Source organism: Girardinichthys multiradiatus, chromosome 12, assembly GCF_021462225.1.
Source record: "Girardinichthys multiradiatus isolate DD_20200921_A chromosome 12, DD_fGirMul_XY1, whole genome shotgun sequence".
NCBI classification, from domain to species: domain Eukaryota; kingdom Metazoa; phylum Chordata; class Actinopteri; order Cyprinodontiformes; family Goodeidae; genus Girardinichthys; species Girardinichthys multiradiatus.
The window spans coordinates 30633930-30656225 of NC_061805.1; the positions used below are offsets into that span (position 1 = coordinate 30633930).

At 38.1% G+C, this 22296-nt stretch overlaps 1 protein-coding gene across 3 annotated transcripts in view; it reads right to left on the reverse strand.

Moving 5' to 3' along the window:
• Positions 1-6569: 6569 nt before the first annotated feature.
• pcsk5b (proprotein convertase subtilisin/kexin type 5b) overlaps positions 6570-22296 on the reverse strand; it is a 117894-nt gene continuing 102167 nt past the window's right edge. For 2 of the 3 annotated variants that reach the window (XM_047380889.1, XM_047380890.1), the window contains exons 25-37: positions 19402-19462; positions 19175-19320; positions 18774-18983; positions 18532-18615; positions 17795-17981; positions 17477-17691; positions 14973-15215; positions 14549-14782; positions 14288-14468; positions 13996-14213; positions 13624-13724; positions 10084-10288; positions 6570-7422 (exon numbers count right to left, since the gene is read on the reverse strand). In XM_047380889.1, coding sequence (XP_047236845.1) covers positions 7013-7422; positions 10084-10288; positions 13624-13724; positions 13996-14213; positions 14288-14468; positions 14549-14782; positions 14973-15215; positions 17477-17691; positions 17795-17981; positions 18532-18615; positions 18774-18983; positions 19175-19320; positions 19402-19462 — 2495 coding nt within the window. In that variant the 3' untranslated portion in view covers positions 6570-7012. The remainder of the gene's footprint in view (positions 7423-10083; positions 10289-13623; positions 13725-13995; positions 14214-14287; positions 14469-14548; positions 14783-14972; positions 15216-17476; positions 17692-17794; positions 17982-18531; positions 18616-18773; positions 18984-19174; positions 19321-19401; positions 19463-22296) is intronic. The other variant, XM_047380891.1, reaches the window with a different exon arrangement.

A 22296-nucleotide genomic window follows, 5' to 3' on the forward strand; every position in this document is an offset into this window, starting at 1 on the left:
AAACAGGAACTCTAACCTGCTGGAAGTTAGGCTTCCATAGTCCAACTAAACAACAGTGGAAATGAACACATTCAAACTTGTAATAATACCATAATGATAAATATCAAACAATAAACATAAAAGTTAGATAAAAGCATCCAAGATATCCTCCTCAGAGTTAGTCTTGCTGTCAAAGTGGGAGGAAAGAATCTCTCACTGTGGTGTGTGTGCAGTGAGGCAAATGACCTTATGATTTCTAACTTTCAGGCAATGCGATGGCCTTAAGTAGATTCTGAAATAACGTTGCACTGCCCAAGGGATTATTGTGCCCTTGTAAGAACAGTGTTCTTCAACCACCTCTTCAATCACTCGCCAGTGATCAGCTTACAGTTCTTTATCTTATGGTGGTCCGCTGTCCTCACACCTTTCAGGCCGTGGATGATCCAGTTAGAAGATGACTTGTCCTGGAAGCCAGTTGAAGCTGGAGGAGCTGGAGCTTTCCTGGGTGTCTAGTAGGATCTGATATGGGCCATTCCAGCACCTGGACTTCCTGTGTTTTCTCCTAAATTCTCTGACCAGAATCCAGTCCCCAGGAATAAAGGACTGGAGGGTGGAAGTGGCTGTTTCTGGTAATGCAACCTTCACCATCTGTGAAACTTGAGAAAACACAGTGGACAGGTTTTGACAGTAAAACAACATCCTATCTTCACACAAAGATGTGGAAGAAAATGATCTTGGCAATATCCCCATGTCCAAATTAGGAGACCTGCCACACAGCACTTCAAAAGGACTGAGATTTGTCTGTGTCCTTTGTCTCAATCTCATATAAGTGAGAACAGGGCCTTCACAACACTTGGCTAATTTTCAATTCAAAGTCCCATTCTCAAACCTAAGTGCTTAACTACATGAACTTCATCAAAACATCCAACAAAATCAAAATAATTGATCTTCTGACTTCACCTGATATACTAGCAGTGACCATCAGCTAAATATTCTGAATATCAAAAATGTGACATGATGTTTGAGGAAGGTCTGATTACAGGTCAACATTTCATAGTTTCAGAAAACCCAAAAAGAATTTCAAAAATGGTCTAATCTGTGGAGATATAAAATTTCACAAAAGAATCAACACCATAATTTCAGAGAGGTTATCATAATGTGGTCTTAGGGAGCTATGCACCATTTATATAAACAAAGTACAACGTCTCTCTCGCATTGTCACTAAGTCCTCACTGGAGGTCTGAGCTACCCTTTTTCCCATGAGTGCTAAAACTTTTGGAACCCCATGTTACTTTATTCTGACATTCCCCTCTTCTGGCGCAGGGTCCAACCCATGCGACAATCCAGCAAAAAGTTTGTACAAAAATGTTTTAGTAACCAAGATCACATAACCTAGAACCAAAGAGATGAATTCTGACATAACGATGTGTCACTATGAATTTAACGAAAGCAACATAAAGAAAATCCAGATGTTTTTAACTGCAATTCAGTTCCAGTAACAACAAAACACAAACTTTAATTATTCAGTTCATCAATGTCTCACTTAGAAATTAGTCACATATCATCCTGATTTGTCTTGTATGAAGATGAATATTAGATTAATGGACATCCAATGTAATTCAGATGCATAAACCCTACAAATTCGAATCTAATAAATAATTCCCACCAAGTATAAAGTCATGACTCTGATTCTTTATCAAAAATATATATTCCTTACTTTTGCGTATCTTGAACTGTCAGCTAGCTTAATGGCACCAGGGAAACTTTCAATCTAATAAATCACCAATGATTCTGTATGCAAAACTAATTCTTCAAACTAGTTTAAACTATTTCATTAACCTTTTAGTAATAAAACACGTAAATCTAAAAGTCATGCTACATCCTTAATCATTATACAAAAAAAAAAACATGTTTTTAAGGCAACAATCACTACAAGCATTTTGATTCTATTGTCTCTTAAACAATGTTAAAACTCAGGAAGGGAGGTGCTGAGCGTTACCATGACAACAAAGGCATGAACCAACCTGGTAGGTGGGCGAAGTCAGGCAGAACTAACCTCTGATTGGCAGCCTATGGGCGGACCCACAGTTTCTTCATCCCATCCCATATTAGTGTAACTTAAACTACAAAGCTATTAACATGCACCTACCTCAGAAACAAGCTGCTTCTTAACTCTCCTGAAAACTCAAAGTTTAATCAATCTGGGATTTAGAAACATTATTCTAAACATGGATTATTGTTTCATGCAACATATAATCAAACATTCAGTCCAACAAAACAAAGACAAAACATCAAAGACAAACAAATGGCCAAATTTGAAGCTTCAAGAATTCAAAGAAATTTTTAACAATCTCTTTTCAGAATATGTTTTCTCAACCATATCTTTTAATGCTATAATTGATCAATTTTGTTATGACAATCGTCAGGATCCTTTTTTAAAAAAATGAGTGCACATATTCCAAAAAATCTCAAAGTATTTAGAAGCACAGCAACAGTTTTCTTTTATATGAATCCAAATTTACTGATGCTGAAACCTTTTGCTAATTCTTTGTACTGTAACTCTGTAATAATAACTACAATCCTGAGAGTTATTGTTATAGTTCTCTTTTTGTTTGACTCAATTTGATCACAGCTGTATTGCAGAATTTCAGGTTAAATGCAAAGAAGTATTTTAATTCAATTCAAATTCAAAGATACTTTATTGATCCCCGAGGGGAAATTAGAAAAGTCAGCATTGACATTTTTATGTTATACCCAAACAAAACAAAAACTGCAGTGTTTGACTTAATCAGAAATGAAGATAAGAAGCTTGTCTCCAAACTGGACTTTCTCCCACATAGTGTTTAAAAAAGAACAAACATCATTTTCTTTAATTTGGCTATTTAAATTTTGAGAGTTGGGGAAAACTTATTACTAGAACCCCTCTTTTACAATCCAAATGCTGATAAATGTTCCAATATTTTATCTCTTAGTAATTTGAAATCACCTTGTGTACCTTTGTACTCCTATGTATTCTTTTAATCTTTAAACCCTAAGAAATCAAACAAGGAGACTTGAGTTTGAGCCGACCATCCTCTTACTGTTAAGAGGGCCTTTATTTCTTTTCTTTTCCTAAAATGAAGGATTTTACTTGTCTTGATTCTGTTATAAAAATCCTAACCTTGGTTCCAAAACTAAACTCTTCAACCCCAATCTGTGTTCCCCAGAGTAGAAATTTTGAGTATTATTGCATTTCAAAGCCACCAAATGACTGGAACCCATCATTGGCTTAGATCTGTTTTAATAAGTAATCGGTCTACCTTTAATTAAATATTATAATTTTATGGACCCAAAATCTATGGCTTACGGGCTTCAGGAGTCCAGGAACCACAAGTTGAGTACTACTGCATTGAACAATGGTGTTAACTTTCTGCAGAGATTGAAGGATTGGCTAAATATATTGTTTCTGCTTGGACAATAATCAGATTTAAAATCACTAGTTCACAGCTCCTAATTTACCTCAGATCATATTTGCTTCTAACCCAGTTCATAATAAGCTTCAGACAACATTATGTTAAAAAAACAAAAACAAAACAAAAACCAGATCTGTTTTAAAATAAAGAAAAAACATGCTTAAAAAACTTGTTACTGTGGTGGAAAATAGCTCCACGGTTCTGAAGGCCTTTTCATGCTGAATCTTTTAGGAAACATGAGATTAGTTTAATTTTTGTGTGGTACCACTGTCCAATCAGATTCTTTCTAAATAACCCAATTTTTCATACTCATTTTAAAGGTTTGTTTTACCAAGGGAAATGTGTTTAACAAAACCAATTACTCTCAAAAGTTTTAAAAGTTTTTAGCTGGTGATATCTTAGAAAACAACAAGTGTTTTAATATTTCTATGCAACACAGAACTGATCAGGTGTCCTTTCCTTCTCCAAAGGGAGAAAAAAGAACCTGCAGAACCAAGCCTTTCATAGTTTTTGTCAGGACCTGATATAAGGTACAGTGTAAATCAACACGCTGCATGAATCAGAAGAGGGAAGAAAAAAAACTAATATAACCTCTTCCCAGCAGCTGCTGTGAAAAACAATGAATTTGTACTTTCCATAAGAGTAAGTTAGCACTTGTGGACAAAAACTGCACCAAACTGTAAATACTGTGTCAGAAACTGTATGAAGACCATCTGCAGTAGAACTAAGCCTGTTTTAATGAGTTCTCTACCCATTAGATTTATGGGATACAAAATCTGACAACAGAAAATTATACCTGAAGGAGAAACCCATCAGGTTTTACGCATTCGCTGGGTTTTAAAAATACTCCTTCATGAGATCTGTCCTGAGAATAACATAGAAACACTTGGTTACTGCTGAGTTTTGGAGATGTTGTAACTTCCTCTGCATTTTCATAACTTTTAATAACTATAATAATTGACCCTGAATATTCTACGACGAAAGAGAACTTGTTTCTCTAAAAGAATTAACCAGAAAGTATCAAATGAGTTAAGTTATCACCCTTTTAAAGATACTTTTCTAACCCTAAAATAATATTTTAAGCCGCTATATCTGTCCACGTCAAGCAAGCGTCACATGAGCAGCGGTTAATAAGCGTTCTTCATTGCAGAAAATAGGAAAAGATTTATGCAAATGTGTGTGTGTTTGTACGTTACCCCCATCAGTTTCTTAATCGCTCCAGAGTCAGACTGTCATGGCACACAGTTCTCTATCAGTCCAAAAAACAACCAGGCTCTTCCCAGGTCTGTTGGTGAGACATTCAATCATTCTTTGTCCACTTTAACTTCTTTCAGGAGGGAGAAAGAAGAAACTTTGCTCCGGTTTCTCTTCTGCCCGCATAAGATGCTTTCAATATAAATCCAGTGTATCGCTCTTCTGGCTCTTGCAAACAGCATGGATCATTGTCCATCTCAGTGGGTCCAGACTTCTTCTGAGTTTTTGTTTTTTTTTTCTTGTAGAAAGTCACACTGCGATTTTCAACATGCAGGAAGGCAGATCTCTCTCTTTCAGGTCATGCTGGAGAAGCGTCTCTTGGCGGAGTAGCCATGGAGAAGGACAGGTTTCTAAAATCCAGACTCAAAAACGCAGATGTTGAACTCAAATCCCATATATGTGTGTATTTGTGTGTGAGAGAGGCAGAAGAAAAGTTTAGTATAGGTTCAGATTTTGCACAAAGAAATATTATCAGTCAGTCAGTTGTCCCCCTGCCTGTCACTTCCTTCCACAACATGAACTATACTCCTTTCTAAAACAACGTTCTTTTCGACTCTAATGTCCCTTTTCACTTTTACCTTCTTTTCCGACTGATCGCAATATTTAAGACAAACAAAACTTCCTTCAGGAAAGTTTTAACTCTTTAACCCCTTAATTGATGCACTCTGTGCTTTTTAATCTTTTTCTTATGTTTTTTTTATTTTTCCATCAACTGTTTTACTTGAAACTATTTAAACTATTTAACTTATTTACACTCAAACTTCCACGCTGTGAAAAACCAAACTTATCTTCCAAATTAAAGCACATTTAACACAATCATCCCCACTTTTTCCTTTCATTATTTTATAAATCAGAGTATGAAGAAGGAGACACCCCTGATGCCTCAAGGTTCCGGAACCATTTTGTTTTTTACCCGTTCAGCGGCACGTCTGCCGACTGGCTTTTCTCCTTTATGAGGTGTAGAAAATTGCTAAAAACCACCCGCAAAACCCTGTGTTTTGCTTTATCCCATTGTTACCAATGAGAACCTCCCTGTCATTCCTTAACAGGGTAACCGGGCCCTTAGCTGATGTCCTCCCTCTCGCAACTCTGGAACCTAATTAATTAGTTAGGAGATGATGGTTAATGTGTAATAAAAATAATAATATACATTATGTCCTACAGAGCAACTTCTCACCCAGATATATTTGACGACAAATTGTTCGGATCCAATCGGTCAGAAGCCGCAGGCGGGCACCAGAACTCCCCTCCGTAAAATGGAAGTGGCCTGAGAACAACTCTCAGGCTGGCCAGGCGTCCGTGTCCCATCCTGCGGTCTCCTCTGGCACGTTAGATTCTGTTCGTGACGCTAAAATTGTTGTGGAATTTCCTTATCAAAGTGAGTAGAAGTTGACTCATAACAAGAGAAAATCCGGACTTTTTCTTTATAAGTTTTATTCAAAGGCATTCAGCGTTTGAAGACCCTGACACTGAGGTTAGTCAGTGAAACAGAGCCCCGATCAACATTTACACACAGTATTTATACCAGAACATGACAGTGTTATCTCAACACTTCAAAGAGTCTGTGTTTTATGACCCCAGACCCTTCTCGGGTTCAGAGGTGACAAGGTTACCTAGGAACAACCATCTACTCTCCCTGAGGCATCACCCTAAAAAATGCCCTTAACCATTAAACTTCTGATAATGGCTTTTACAGCTTCCTCCTCTAACACAGATGTTCACTGGAGTGAGGTAAACCAAAAGTCATACACTGTGGAATGCTTACTGCAAGAATTTCCATCACAATTGCATAATCTGAATCTTTCGAACCAAGGCCCAGATTTATAGGAACTGTGTGGTAGCAAAGAGCCTGAAACATTTTGTACAAAGCTAAACGGACACATGTTGAATAGATTCATCAATTTTAATGAGAACAATTACAGTTTTAGGTATAATTCTTAAATAAAAAGATATTACCCTGCTTCATCCATAAAATGTGCAAACTGTTTTCAATAAGATCAGACATAAATCATTTATGACAATGATGTATTGTTTTAAGCAACAGAGATTTATCAAACACCTTAAAACTGAACACAATTTACCACATTAAAATTAGACTGCCCCATAAATTATTCTATAATTAATTTTAATCTATATCCAGACAGACAGACAGACATACTTACATAATACACAATAATTCATTACTAATGGTTTAAAAAGTGTTTATAGCTTCATTTATAAATGTTTTATTACTTGTTATTTTGTCCTTAATTAAGGGTGTCTAATTGTAAAGTGGTACCAAAATAAGTGTAAACGTTTTTGCACAGCTAGGTTTTTATGTTTTTGCTTCATCTAAATGAGTAGCTCTCATCGTCGTATTCTAGCTCAACATCATCATCGTCCAGAAGGCCATACTTAAATTTCCGGTACACCGTTCCATCTTTAGTCATGTACACAATGTCCTCGTCGTCGTACTCCTCATCGTTGTTCTCACACTCGGCGATTCTGTCGTTGTAGTCCCCAAACCAGGAGGTGGTGGGCTGTGGTGGACAATCACCGTTTGTGTCCAGTTTTTGATACCCCCCAGCTTTGGTTTTGGGCTTGGTGGTGAACCACTTGGAGCAAGCAGTGAGGAAAAGGAAGATTCCGCCACCCAGAAAAATGATGATTATGACACAGGTCATGACAGTGAGCCTGGCACTGCTCCCTAAATCCTCCGCTGACCTCATGACAAAGTTGACATCAAGGACACACTGCACTGAAAAAGAAGAAGGAGCATATTTGTAAGTTTACATTAGTTAATACTGCAAGATAAAGACCTAGACTAGGACTCTGCAAGTACTCTTAAGATATTTGATCAATAATGACAGAAAATAAATAATAATTTTCCTTAATTATTATCAAATTTACACAACAGAACTAATCGTACCACGGCAATTCTCAGTCAGTCTTTTCATGTCATTTGAATGAAAAGTTTGTGCTTTTTTTCTATAATGTGAGCAATCTGGGTTAGGGTTAAATGGAAAGCACTCAGTTGTTTACAAGTGCATATGCTGTCGTTGTATTTATACTTCTCAAATTTATGTTTTTTTTTTGCCTCATTTACAGTTTTTTTTTTCTTAGGCATGAAAAATAAAACAAATGTTACATACACTAAATTGTCAAAAGTATTTACTCATCTGCCCACACACGTATGAAGTGACAATCCATCCTTAATCCATAGGGTTTAATATGATGTCAGCCCACCCTTTGTAGCTTTAACAGCTTCAACTTTTCTGGGAAGCATTTGCACAAGGTCTAGCAGTCTGTTTATGAGAATGTTCAACCATTGTTCTTGGACAGCATTTCTGAGGTCAGACACTGATGTTGGACAAGAGGCTCTGCTTACATTTATTCCAAAAGTGTCCTATTGGGTTGAGTAAGCGACTCTGTCCAACAGGTTCTTCCATACCAAACTTTCTCATTCATGTATTTAAGGACCTTGCTTTACGTCCTGCTATACAGTCGTGTTGGACCAGGAAGGTAACATTAGCAAATTGTTCCCACTGATTTGGAAACATGAAATTGTCCAAAATGTCTTGTTGTGCTAAAGGATTAGCAGCTCCTTCCACTGGAACAAAGGGGCTGAGCCAAGTTACTGAAAAACAGGCTTTGTTAAGCATGTTAAAGATAAAGGTTATAAGACCATCTCCAAGCAGCTTCATGTTCCTGTGACTACAGTTGCACATATTTAGAAATTTAAGATTCACGGGACTGTAGACAACCTCCCTGGACGTGGCCGCAGGAGGAAAATTGATGACAAAACGAAGAGACGGATAATACGAACGGTAACAAAAGAGCCCAGAAAAACTTCTAAAGAAATTAAAGCTGAACTTCAAGCTCAAGGAACATCAGTGTCCGATCGCACCATCCGATGTTGTTTGAGGCAAAGTGGACTTAATGGGAGACGGCCAAGGAGAACACCATTGTTGAAAACAAATCATAAAAAAGCCAGACTGGAATTTGTCAAACTACATGTTGACAAGCCACAAAGCTTCTGGGAGAATGTCCTGTGGACAGATGAGACAAAAATCGAACTTTTTGGCAAAGCACATCAGCTCTATGTTCGCAGACAGAAAAATGAAGCATATGAAGAAAAGAAGACTGTCCCTACTGTGAAACATGGAGGAGGTTCTGTTATGTTCTGGGGCTGCTTTGCTGCATCTGGTACAGGGTGTCTTGAATCTATGCAGGTATAATGAAATCTCAAGGCTATCAGGGGATTCTAGAGAGAAATGTTCTGCCCAGTGTCAGAAAGCTTGGTCTCCACCACAGGTCATGGGTCTTGCAACAGGATAATGACCCAAAACACACAGCTAAAAACATCCAAGAATGGCTAAGAGGAAAACAATGGACTTTTCTGAAGTGGCCTTCAATGAGCCCTGACCTAAATCCTATTGAGCATCTTTGAAGGGTGCATTTTCCAGACGGCATGTTTCAGCTCCTTTCAAACCTGAGACAACTGGAGCAGTTTGCTCATGAGGAGTGGGCCAAAATACCTTGTGAGAGGTGCAGAAGTCTCATTGACAGTTATAGGAATTGTTTGATTGCAGTAATTGCCTCAAAAGACTGTGCAACAAAATATTAAGTTAAGGGTACTATCATTTTTTTCCAGGCCGGTTTCATGAGTTTATTTTTTTTAATAATTCTGTTGAAGCATGTTTGAAAAGCAATGTCTGACTTTCATTTGATCATTTTCATAGAATTTTTATATATTATTACCTTTGACAGATTCAAGTTATTTCTGTGACCATTGTGGGTTTTTCTTTCATTAACTGAGGGGTACCAACACTTTTGTCCACGTTTGTATGCTTCAACTGATTCAGTCCACATTTGCGTTCTAGTCAAGATGTTGATGAAAACAATCTGAGGCTTCTGCTAGGATTTTAAAAGGATTTTCATGGTGTTTTGCGATGTTCATTCAGAACAAGGCTCGAAAAATGTGTTATTTTTTGTTTTGCTTAATCACAAATAAAATAGTGGTTCTACTGGAGAAAATATTATTTTGCTTCACCTTTATACAGGTACCAAAAGTTGCATTTAGATATTATAACTGTAAAGCGACACTTGATTAATTTAAGATACATAATTGCTGGTGAAAATTGCTTCTATAATCCCTGGCTTAACAAGCCATACACAACCTGAAACACCTGTTTGACGGGAAAACAAACGCTATATCCTTTTAAATGAATGCAGTAATGAGGAAACACAAATGGTAGAAGAATTTAAAATAGACACATAACTTCCGCATATATTCAGTTCATGACTAAAACTTTATACAGTCTCAATTCACAAATCCAGGAGAGGAATTTCCATTAACAAGATGACAGAAGAGGTTTTATTGGTGCAAATAAGTAACTTAGGGTGTGTTTCTGCTTACTCTGTGATGCCTCGCAGTCACAGCACTCTCTGGGTATTGGGATATCATCACGCGGTGTCTTATTTTCACAGCACCTCAAGCAGCGGCCATCATCGGACAGGATCTGGCTCGCGGGGCACAGGTTGCACTCCCACCTGTTGGGGCCCCAGCAGCCCTCACATGATGGGTCACAAGTTCTGCAGATTGGATCACCACGCTTTGAATCCTGAAGGAAAAAAGTCACCCCATATACAAATTGTTTTTGTGTTGTAGGAGTAGTTTTGAGCAGGCTCTCTAAAGATGTTTCAAAGTTTTTCTTTATAGTCTGACTATTTGTAAGTTATGTTTGTTTAGGCTAACTATGACATATGAATTATTCAGGCACCTAAACCCAACAGTTGAACCAGAGTTGTTTCTACATATTTCAAAGGCTTGTAAAAGTATTCATAGCCTTTGAACGTTTCCAGAATTGTTATAAGCTAAAGCTGCAATGCATTTTATCAGAATGGTATATGATAGACCAACACTAAGTAGAGCATAATTGTGAAGCAGTAGGAAATCTATACAAGCTTTAAATTCCCTTTATTCCAAAGAAAATCTGAAGCGTGTGGCATGCATTGGTATTCAGTCCCCTTTACTCTGATATTCCTAAATAAAATGGAGTGCCATTAACTCACTTCTGATGCCAGCTCATAATTTACAGATTCCATCTGTGTGTGATTTGATCTCACTACAAACCTACCAAAACATGGCGTCCACCTAAACTGACAGTCCTGGACAGAAGACGATTAATCAGAGAAGTAGCCAGGAGGCATATGGTAACTCTAGAGGAGCTGCAGACATCCACAGCTCAGTTGGTAAAATCGGTAGAGAGGACAATTATTCGTTTTGCACTCTACAAATACGACCTTTATGAAAGCAAGGCAAGGAAACATGGTGCTTTTATCGGAGGAAGCAAAGATGCAACTTTTTGCCTACAGGCAAAAAACTCTAGGTGGGGGAAACTAACTGTAAACATCACCCCAAAAAAAATCATCCCCAGGGTGACATTTGGTAGTGGAAGCAACATGGTGTGGGTATGTTTGTCTTCATAATGAACAGGTAAGCTGGTCAGAGTTGATGGGAAAATAGATGGAGCTAAATAAAAATCAATCCTGGAAGAGAACAAAAAACAGGCTACAAAAGACTTGAGATTGAGACATTTTCTTGCAGCAAAAATAACCTAGAGCTACACAGGAATGTTTTAGACCAAAACATATTCATGTGTTAGAATGGCCCACTCAAAGTCTGTGGCAAGATACGAAAGTTTATGTTCACAGGTGCTATTATTATTGTAGTCTCTAGATGTGGAACGCTGGTAAAAACATAACATAAAAGACTTTCAGGTACATTAGAGAAAATCGTGTTCTTCATTGACTCAGAGGGGCTGAATAAAAATACAAAAGATATTCTATCATTTATTTCCACTTCCCAATTATACACTACCTTCTGTTGGATTATCACTTGAAACTCCTACAGGTCCTTCTCAAAATATTAGCATATTGTGATAAAGTTCATTATTTTCCATAATGTCATGATGAAAATTTAACATTCATATATTTTAGATTCATTGCACACTAACTGAAATATTTCAGGTCTTTTATTGTCTTAATACGGATGATTTTGGCATACAGCTCATGAAAACCCAAAATTCCTATCTCACAAAATTAGCATATTTCATCCGACCAATAAAAGAAAAGTGTTTTTAATACAAAAAACGTCAACCTTCAAATAATCATGTACAGTTATGCACTCAATACTTGGTCAGGAATCCTTTTGCAGAAATGACTGCTTCATTGCGGCGTGGCATGGAGGCAATCAGCCTGTGGCACTGCTGAGGTCTTATGGAGGCCCAGGATGCTTCGATAGCGGCCTTTAGCTCATCCAGAGTGTTGGGTCTTGAGTCTCTCAACGTTCTCTTCACAATATCCCACAGATTCTCTATGGGGTTCAGGTCAGGAGAGTTGGCAGGCCAATTGAGCACAGTGATACCATGGTCAGTAAACCATTTACCAGTGGTTTTGGCACTGTGAGCAGGTGCCAGGTCGTGCTGAAAAATGAAATCTTCATCTCCATAAAGCTTTTCAGCAGATGGAAGCATGAAGTGCTCCAAAATCTCCTGATAGCTAGCTGCATTGACCCTGCCCTTGATAAAACACAGTGGACCAACACCAGCAGCTGACACGGCACCCCAGACCATCACTGACTGTGGGTACTTGACACTGGACTTCTGGCATTTTGGCATTTCCTTCTCCCCAGTCTTCCTCCAGACTCTGGCACCTTGATTTCCGAATGACATGCAGAATTTGCTTTCATCTGAAAAAAGTACTTTGGACCACTGAGCAACAGTCCAGTGCTGCTTCTCTGTAGCCCAGGTCAGGCGCTTCTGCCGCTGTTTCTGGTTCAAAAGTGGTTTGACCTGGGGAATGCGGCACCTGTAGCCCTTTTCCTGCACACGCCTGTGCACGGTGGCTCTGGATGTTTCTACTCCAGACTCAGTCCACTGCTTCCGCAGGTCCCCCAAGGTCTGGAATCGGCCCTTCTCCACAATCTTCCTCAGGGTCCGGTCACCTCTTCTCGTTGTGCAGCGTTTTCTGCCACACTTTTTCCTTCCCAGAGACTTCCCACTGAGGTGCCTTGATACAGCACTCTGGGAACAGCCTATTCGTTCAGAAATTTCTTTCTGTGTCTTACCCTCTTGCTTGAGGGTGTCAATAGTGGCCTTCTGGACAGCAGTCAGGTCGGCAGTCTTACCCATGATTGGGGTTTTGAGTGATGAACCAGGCTGGGAGTTTTAAAGGCCTCAGAAATCTTTTGCAGGTGTTTAGAGTTAACTCGTTGATTCAGATGATTAGGTTCATAGCTCGTTTAGAGACCCTTTTAATGATATGCTAATTTTGTGAGATAGGAATTTTGGGTTTTCATGAGCTGTATGCCAAAATCATCCGTATTAAGACAATAAAAGACCTGAAATATTTCAGTTAGTGTGCAATGAATCTAAAATATATGAATGTTAAATTTTCATCATGACATTATGGAAAATAATGAACTTTATCACAATATGCTAATATTTTGAGAAGGACCTGTACATTCAAATTTGTGGTTGAATCATGACAATATGTGAAAAAGTTCAAGGTGTATTAATACTTTTCTAAAATACTATAGTACCATTAGATGATATACTAAAATATTTATTTTAAACTTCTTTTTTAGCATTTATTTCAAGCAGCTTGAAAGATGCACTATATCCAATTTTATTTAGCTAAATTATTCAAAATACCAAATTTAACACAGTTTGGCACATACATATTTTCAGACCAACAAGGTGATTTATGCAATAGATAGTTAACAGCAGGATGAAATGGACAACCAATTCAGGGAAAAAGCAGCCAAAGTCCAAAGAAAACCTTCAGAAAGTATGAAGAACTATTGACCAATGTCCTTTTAAAAAATGCTAAAAGGTTTGAGTTCTTGAAAGTTAAATCTGAAGAAGTTAGGAGTAGGTTGTGTTCTTTCTGTTACCTTAGAGGCCGGGTAGTGGCCTATAAAACAGGGGTTGTCACAGAAGCCGCCCTCAAAGGTGAAGCCATCATAACAGGATTGACAGTTCAAAGCGCCCTCATCTGGAGGAGCAGGGATATAACATGAAGCACAATATCTTTGTGACATCAACTATCATTTTAAAAAGGCCAAGAGAGGTAAATCTTATCAAAATCTTACAACTGTCTCAGCATCCTTTCTTAGTTTAAACAGAGACCAAATCTTCTTATTTACATTGACAGAGATAATACTGGTGTGTCTACTCAGTGCATCTCACACACTCTTCAGCAAACACAGAGAAACAGAGGGATAAAAACCACACATAATGAGTGAGCCATGACAGCTTCTCTTTACCACTGCAGGTCTTGCAGGTAGGGTGACACTTGTGACAGTCTGAGGACCAGATATCTTTGTAGTATCCTGGAGGGCAGCTTTTCAGGCATTGTCCCCACTGCGTCATGTACACGTAGTCCTCCCTGCAGCTCAGGCAGTTTTTGCTGCCACTGCCTACACACTGGCTGCAGGAGGGGTCACATCGCTCACAAAGCATGGTGGTCTTGTTGCCAAAGTGGCTGAAATTGAAGGAGAACATGTGTTTAGAGCACATTACAATGGTAAGGAAAGGTTTTTTTTAATATTTCCTAACCTCTCTGAGCAGGTTTGGACACAGCTGCCAGCCTGTTTGAAAAGTCCTGGTTTGCAGGTGCTGCACTGTTGACTGTGATGGCCATCGCAGGACTCACAGCTGAAGTGGCAGCGCTGACACACACGCTCATCTTTGTCCTCAACGTAGTAACCCACTGGACACTTCTTCACACAGCTGGTGTCTAAAGGGCACATCCACAGAGACGTTTAAAGTAGTTTTCCTCCACTGGAGGCATCCAGACTGACACCTTTTATGACTCACTCAGTAGGAAGCGTGGCTCGTTGCAGCTGAGGCAGTGGTCTTCGCCTGGACCGTTGCATCGGTGGCACCATGTGTGGCATTGTTGGCAGTTACCATTCGGATCCATGTATGAGTCCATGTAGCAGTCACTGTACCACACACAGTGTCCACTGTCATCCACGCGTCTGTTGGTGTCACAGCTGAGGCAGTTGTTGGGTTCGTGGCCTGAGCAGGTCAGACATGACTTGTCACAATCTGCAGGAGGAAGAAGTCATTAGAACCATCCAGAAGGAGCAGGCTGACTCTTAAAGTGCTGCATCCAAACATTTTAATAGAAACTAAGTGGAGGGAACAAAATCTGGTAGAAGAAGGTGAATAAAACTATTATTTTAGGTATTGATAACATTTTTTCTTTTATCATGTGATAAGTCTCCACCTTCCCTACCTCTGCATTCATTTGTATTCTTATCATAGTAGGTGCTGTTTGGACACCTGGCCAGACACTCTCCGTTGTATCGGACAGCTTTAGGGTTGCGGCACACATCACAGTCGTCCTCGCTCGGTCCATCACAGGAGGCACAGTCCGCATGACACTGCATGCACTCCTGCTGCTGCTCACTGGCAAAGTAACCTTTGGGACAGTCGTCCACACACGCAGCCTCGTGGAGGAAGTAATAATCTGCACATTCTGAAACAGAATAGATACATTATGCAAGATAATAAACACAAGCTTGTGTAATGTAATATAGATCAGCAATGACCAGTTAGCTGTTAAATTCATTTATTTATTTCTCCAGCTCACTCAGTTCAATGAAAGTACAATAAAAGTAAATAAGGATTTTCCAAAAACAAACAATAAACAAATTTGTCTGATTTTTTTACCCCTCACTCTGTTTTCTTTTCAGTCAGTCCGATCACGTTGCATTATAACCTTTTTTCTATGTAATGTCTTAGAAAACACAGTAATATCATTGGGGATTAAGCCAATCAAATCAGACCAACTTTTAATAAAGGTCTATTATTACAAAGTCAACGTAACTATTATTTTGCATTTGATCAAGTTCTGACCAGATTTCCCCAAATCACTGTGATCTTTGATGGGTAAGTGAAAATGTATTAATAAATTAAATGATAAAGAAATAAAAAATTATTATTAAAATAAAAAAATCTAATTTCTAAAGCAAATATTTGTTTTTAAGGAATAAATATTAACTTGATTGTTATATAGTAACATCATCAATGCTTGTGAGATTTACCTAAATCAGTTTTTATTATTTCAATTTGAATTATTTAGGCACTTTACTTCAAATTAATTAATTTATAGAAATAGAAAATCAATCCAATATAGACAGATTAAAAAATAATTCAATACATTCCAGTTTGATCCAAATATAAAACAATGGAGTCAAGTTCAGGTTTTTATGCCAATTGGTACAAAGTTTTCTATCAAAGGAAACTCGACAGTTTTTATTGAGTCTCTGACTATATTTTGTAATTTAAAGAATTTTAAAAAGGTTACTTGAAATTGCAAATAAACACGATTTGCTTTTGTTGACATATATGAACTTGTTCTGACCCGTTTGGCACACACATATAAAATAAGAGAAATAAACAATTATCATTTAATTTAAATAAATGTAATTTAAAAAAAATACATTTACTTATTTTACTAGTGACTATTAGTGTCTCGGTGTGACATTTTGGACTTTGTTTTATTGTCTCTTGTGATTGTTTATTTTGTCTAGATGTTTCTATTTGGGTTTTTGTAGTCATGTTTGTTTAGTTCCTCTGCTCCCTCTACCGCCTCCTAGTGTTTTCCCTCTTAGGTTTCTTTATGATTTTCGTACGGCCTGGCATGGTTCATTATTAGTATTATTGTTATGGTAATAATTATAGTTCATTGTCTTCCTTGTATTCTCTAGTTTAATCTCTCTTTTAGTATCAGTGTGTTTATTATGTTTTGGTAAATTGTTCCTTTGCACTCTTCTTGTTTACTAGTTTCCTTTCTAGTCTATTCAAGTCAGTATGGTTAGGTTTGTTCACTTTTGTGTTCAGGTTTTCTTTATGGGTTCTTTGTTCTTAGGTTGTTATTGTAGTTCCTATGTTCCCTCTAGTTTCCTTATGCTTCATGTGGTTATTTATCTTGCTTATAGTTTTGCTTAGTCTGTGTTTTCTGGTTATTCTTTATTAGTCCTTTTCCCATGCTTAGTCTTTGTATTCTTTGTCACCTGTTCCTTGTTCCTTTGATTACCTGCCCTTTGTTCTCCCACAGTATATTAGTTGGTTTGGTGTCATTGTTTGTTGCTGGTTCCTTCGCTCACACTCGCTACCTCCGTTCACTACCCACGTTTATGTGCTGTATTCACCATGTTCCTGCAGATCCAACTTTGTAAGTTGTGGATTTAGTTTTTGTTTATACCTGCAGTGTTTTGCTACTTTTTGGAAGAACCTTTTGAATGAAGACAAAGCCTTCCTTTAATCATGCGGCTGCCCAGCTCTTGTCTGCACTTTGGTCCGACCCAAACTCAGAACGGGACAATTAATCTCTTAAGTCAAATTATCAGCATTTATAATTTTCCTTTTTGTTATATTAAAATAGTTCATCTTTTTCTTTTTACTGCAAGCATGTGGTCTAAAAAGGATCAATTAAAAACATATGTTTACTTTCATGTTGTAACTTTAAATGTCTGCACAACTTGGACACTGAATAGATGCTTCGGTAGCATTTGTCCCACTGTTTGAACTTAGTGTTTTCATTTAGCTGTCTTGTGTTTTCTTCTTCCTGTTAAATTTAGATGTTATTTTTCAGTCTAGAAAGCAGACAGAGAAGTTTCCACATTTCCTAAATTTCTCCACTTTTACATCCTTCTTATTTGCTTCCTCTTTTCAACTATTTGAGCTCTAAAGTAAATCCCTTTCCTTTTCTCCACATCCGCCATCCCCACTTACTCTTGCAGAGACCATCCTGATTGCACTCGCTACAGTGATTTGGGCAGTGGTGGCACTCTGTGTTGTTGTCATAGTAACCCTTTGGACAGAAAGACATGCAGGAGTTGTCCAGCAGCAGAAAGGGTCTCTCACAGCTCAAACAGTTGGAAGGACGTTCTTTGCAGGATTCACAGTTTAGGGAACATGGGTGGCATTCATCACCTTGTGGAAACCCTCTGAGAAAGATGCAGAAAGATGCCCAAATGACTGAGTGACTGACAGCGGTTGCATGGTGTGTGTTTTATGCAAATCATAAAAAGGAGACAAATGGAAATGCACCTCTGACATTCCACCACACAGGCTCCATTTTGCAGATGAAGTCCTGTACGACACCGATGACAGGCTTGGTCTTCCTGGCACGTTACACACCCACTAAGGCAGGGATCACACAGTCCAGATGTCTTGTTGCCAAATGTACCAGATGGGCAATGAGACACACAAGTCTGATACGGAGTCAAAAAATGGCCTAAAGAAAGAAAAAAACACAACGTCAATCTGAGCCAGGGACTCATGTAACCTAATTGCCCCATCTGGACTGATCCTATTAGTATGATTGATCTGATGACAGTTGTTAAGCCTGTTACTTCCAACTATGTTCAGAAGAACATGAAGAAGCCTTTTGGATGAGAGAAGAAAAGAAGGCCAGTTCCCTTCTACTAAGGCATTTAGCTTTATGAGATCCTGTATGACTGAATATCTACATAAGAAAATTCATACAGCAAAGCATATAAGACAACCCATGTTCAGACAATTGATGAAAATACAGCACCGGTCAGAGGTTTACTAACAATTATCTGTATAAATATATATATAATATCCTAACCAGTTTTCTTTCATTGGGTGAAACAGTTTGGATGACTGAAAAATTTGATACAGCTGCTGCTGGGCTGGACCAGAACCCCAAACAGTAAAAAAAAAAAATTCACCCTTTCTGAAGTGGTTTAATATCAAAACAGAAATATAACTGAAGGTTATAGATGGCTACAAAAAATGTGTGAGATGCAGAGTTGGTTTACCATGGTTGCAAGTGCTGCAGTTTTCCTTTCTTGCAGCAAAGCAGGTCTTACAGGAGGAGTGGCACGGTTCACATTTATCCTGACCTGATGCAAAAAGAAAACAATGCAGAGCAATAATTTCCAATGTTATTTTTGTTCATAACTAAAGGAAAAAAGCTAAGCAAAGACAGTTTCATTTTTCAAAATGAATGGATAATGTATATTTCTTAGAACAATGAAGAAATCTTAACACTCTGACGCACTGTTTCTGAACTGTGTCTCAGGACATGCAGCAAGCTCCAGTTTCTCATTGAGACACTCCCCATCTTTTAGTATGAAGCCGTCTTCACAGGAGTCACAGTCATCAAATCTGGGCCCTCCACAGGAGCGACAGTCTCTGTGACAAGGCTCACATTCCTTACTCTCCTTATCCACAAAGTATCCTTCCTGGCAATGGGCCACACACTCTCCACCTGGACACAAAAATGAGCAGAAATTTATGCATACCATGTAAAATAAATGTTTTTGCACTAAATCCAACATTTTGGGGATTTCCCCTGAAATGCATTCAATACCTGGTGACTAAAACATTTGAGATACATAAAAATACTCAGATCAATAGTAACACTTAACAGTCGAAAGATATAGATGGTTCAGATGTTACCCGAGGCATAGTATCCATCATCACACCAGTAGCACTGGGACTGGTCACAGATTGCACAGTGTATGTCTTCACATGGAGAACATGTCATGGTCTCCTTCACATCGTAGGTCCGATCTGGGCAGGACCGATGGCAGTCAACACCAAACCTGCAGCACAAGAATACCTGCATCAGTATGAGAGCCTCGAGCTGGAGGATGGTGTTGAAACATCAATCTGAGGACACTCACTGATAGTATCCATCTTTACATTCCAGGCAAGCAGTCTTCTGTTTCTTATCTTCTGAATCATCTGGAAATTAAAAGAAGTTGTAACAAGAAATCTGTAGCTGGCCTCTCCTTATCCCCTCTGCTTGTGGGTTTATGTGACTTTGACCAACAGCGGCATTAAATTGAACAATCTTCATTTTTAAATCTCGTCTTGTTTCATTCAATGTGTGCATGGAGTTTAGACAACAAGATGACAGTGAAAAACAGCAGCGGTAAGGCTTTAAAATGTATTTAACTTTGTAAAATTTGTAATTATCACCAGACATACGAATCACGAAATGCAGAGTGTACACAGAGCAGCCCAGTAGTTGTGGCTCAAGTTCTCACAAGATTGCTTTTAGAACAATAATCAGTTTAACTATCGAACTAATGCTAAAACTGTCTTCCAGGAGATACTTCCCCACTTTGTCTTTCAATAATCATGGTAAGGAGGGCTCTCTAACACTTTGGTCCAAACAAGAAAATGGCCTGATTTTAAATTTTATAACTTTGAATGTCATAATCTGACCGTTTTTGCTCTTTAGTTGCATGAATTTGCATCCTAGAAAATCCCTACAAGCAGCATAGAAATGATTTCTGTCCAAGGTCTCCAAAAGACTGTCTTTGTTTTACCAGCTTTTACTTCCTGGTAAGGAGCTATTAAATTATTTTGAGTCACACCACTGAGGGGAAAAACACACTTAAAAGTTTCTACATCTACAGGCAGTCAAGAAAGTAGTACAAGAAAACTAAAAATAGCAATTTTTAGTAAAAACTTTTTACCATGAGAGTTAATAAATAACCACCTGCTCTTTAATTCAGTTATTCCTTATGTCTTTTAGTAATTTCTGACATATTTTAGAATGACTCCATAGTTAATTAATGAACATTAAATATAATTAAAAATTATAAATAATTAAATGTTTGTAAATAAGAATAATCATATTGTAATTAATTATAAACAATTGTTATTTTTTTAAGGGCTGCACGGTGGCACAGATGCATGTTCATGTTTGCATGTTCTCCCCGTGCATGCGTGGGTTCTCCCTGTGTACTCCAGCTTCCTCCCACACTCCAAAAACATGACTGTGTGGTTAATTGGTCTGTCTAAATTGCTCTTGAGTGTGTGCATGGTTGTTTGTCCAGTGTCTCTGTGTTGCCCTGCAATAAACTGGCGACCTGTATAGGGTGCGTCCCGCCTCTCGCCTGGAGACAGGGAGCGTACACTGTACGCTGATCAACACAATACCTTTACTCTGGGGTTAGTAATTTCTTCTGCCCTTGCATCTTTAAATAACAATAAAACATCTTATTATGGCATTTACTAACTCATTAGAGGATTTTTGGCTTAAGATTAATTTTATTCGGACCAAAAAGGCTCTTTGTACAGGTTGAAGAGAACTGAAGTAGTTTCCTTTAACACCAGCAGGTGGCACTGTACTCTCACACATTTGGAATGTCGAGGTTCCTCTAGAGGACCTGGACATGCTTTCATCAGTCATCACCTGAGTGTGATTAAAGGGGAACTAAGAAACAGATTTAAAACAAAAACACTGAAATATAATCATCAGGGTCTTTGCTACATTTTTACTTTATATTTATATCACGTTTGATTTAATTAAATTTAACCTCAAAGATAACCTCAAAGGTTTTGTTTTGAGCGCATGTGTTTTTCCGTCCTTGTATTGCAGGAGCAGTTCTAATGTACAGCAGCCCTCCCATTTATTGGCAACCCTGATAAAAATGTGTGTTTGTAAAAACTTTTCATTTTGGCTCTAACTGATGCCAGGAGCTTTAAACAAGTTGCCACTTCTTGCAGTTATTTTTGTGACTTGTGTATACTGAACCCCCAGTCAGCCGTTGCAAAAAAGCAAGTAGTTCCTTTCTGCTATTGCCACATGCATGATCGGGATGAGGGACTGCTGTGGAGTTACCACCTTGATGCAATCTACTGGCTTTCCTCAAATAGAAAACCTTTATACTAAATTTCACAGTGAACTGAACTTAAATGCAATATATAATAACTAGATTTACATTGGATCTGCATCTGTCTATATGTTTGGATTCATCTGATTATAAATCTCGTTGGATTTGCTGGTCTTGTAGCATGCGATGACCTTTGTTGTAATTTGGTGCTATAATAAAAATAAACTGAATTGATTTGAGTTGAACTTCTAACTCACTTGAATCACTCACTTGTGTTTATCCCATTTTGAAAAGTGACTAAGAAAAACAGGCCTCTGTGTAACATCATATTTATATCCCAGAAAAATGGGAAGCCAAGGATAACTAAAAATGCATAGACAGTAATCAACTTCAAAAGTCAACTATACATTACAGTACAATACAGTATTGTAAAACTCATTGGGTTCCATTAATTTTATTAGAATTGTTACGGTACCAGTGTTAATAAATAAAGATAAGGATGAATTTTCCCCCACCAAAAATATGTTGTTAAATTAAAGGTTGGATTTAAGTGTGAGATTATGCAACTACATTAAAGGTTATATTTATTTTAAGGTTTTCCCACACATCTTTACCAGAGTAATATAAACAAACTGCAGCATTATAGTGAATCCTCACAAGTATTTCAAGCGAGTTTGTGAGAGGTTGATTTTATCCACAAACACCATAAAGTGAGGTCATTTTCCCCTGAAACTAATTAATCTGAGCTGTCCATCAAAACCATTCAACTAACAACTCTGGAGGACCCTCACTGTAACTTCCGGATCCAACAATGTCACAACATCTTCAAGGACAGAGAGAGTGAGCAGTGTGGGTAAAAGAAGAGAAACAAAGGATCAGACAGGGAGGGAGAGAAGGTAAAGCATGGCTTAAAAAGAAACTCCAGAAGATCTTCCCTTGGGGCATTAATCC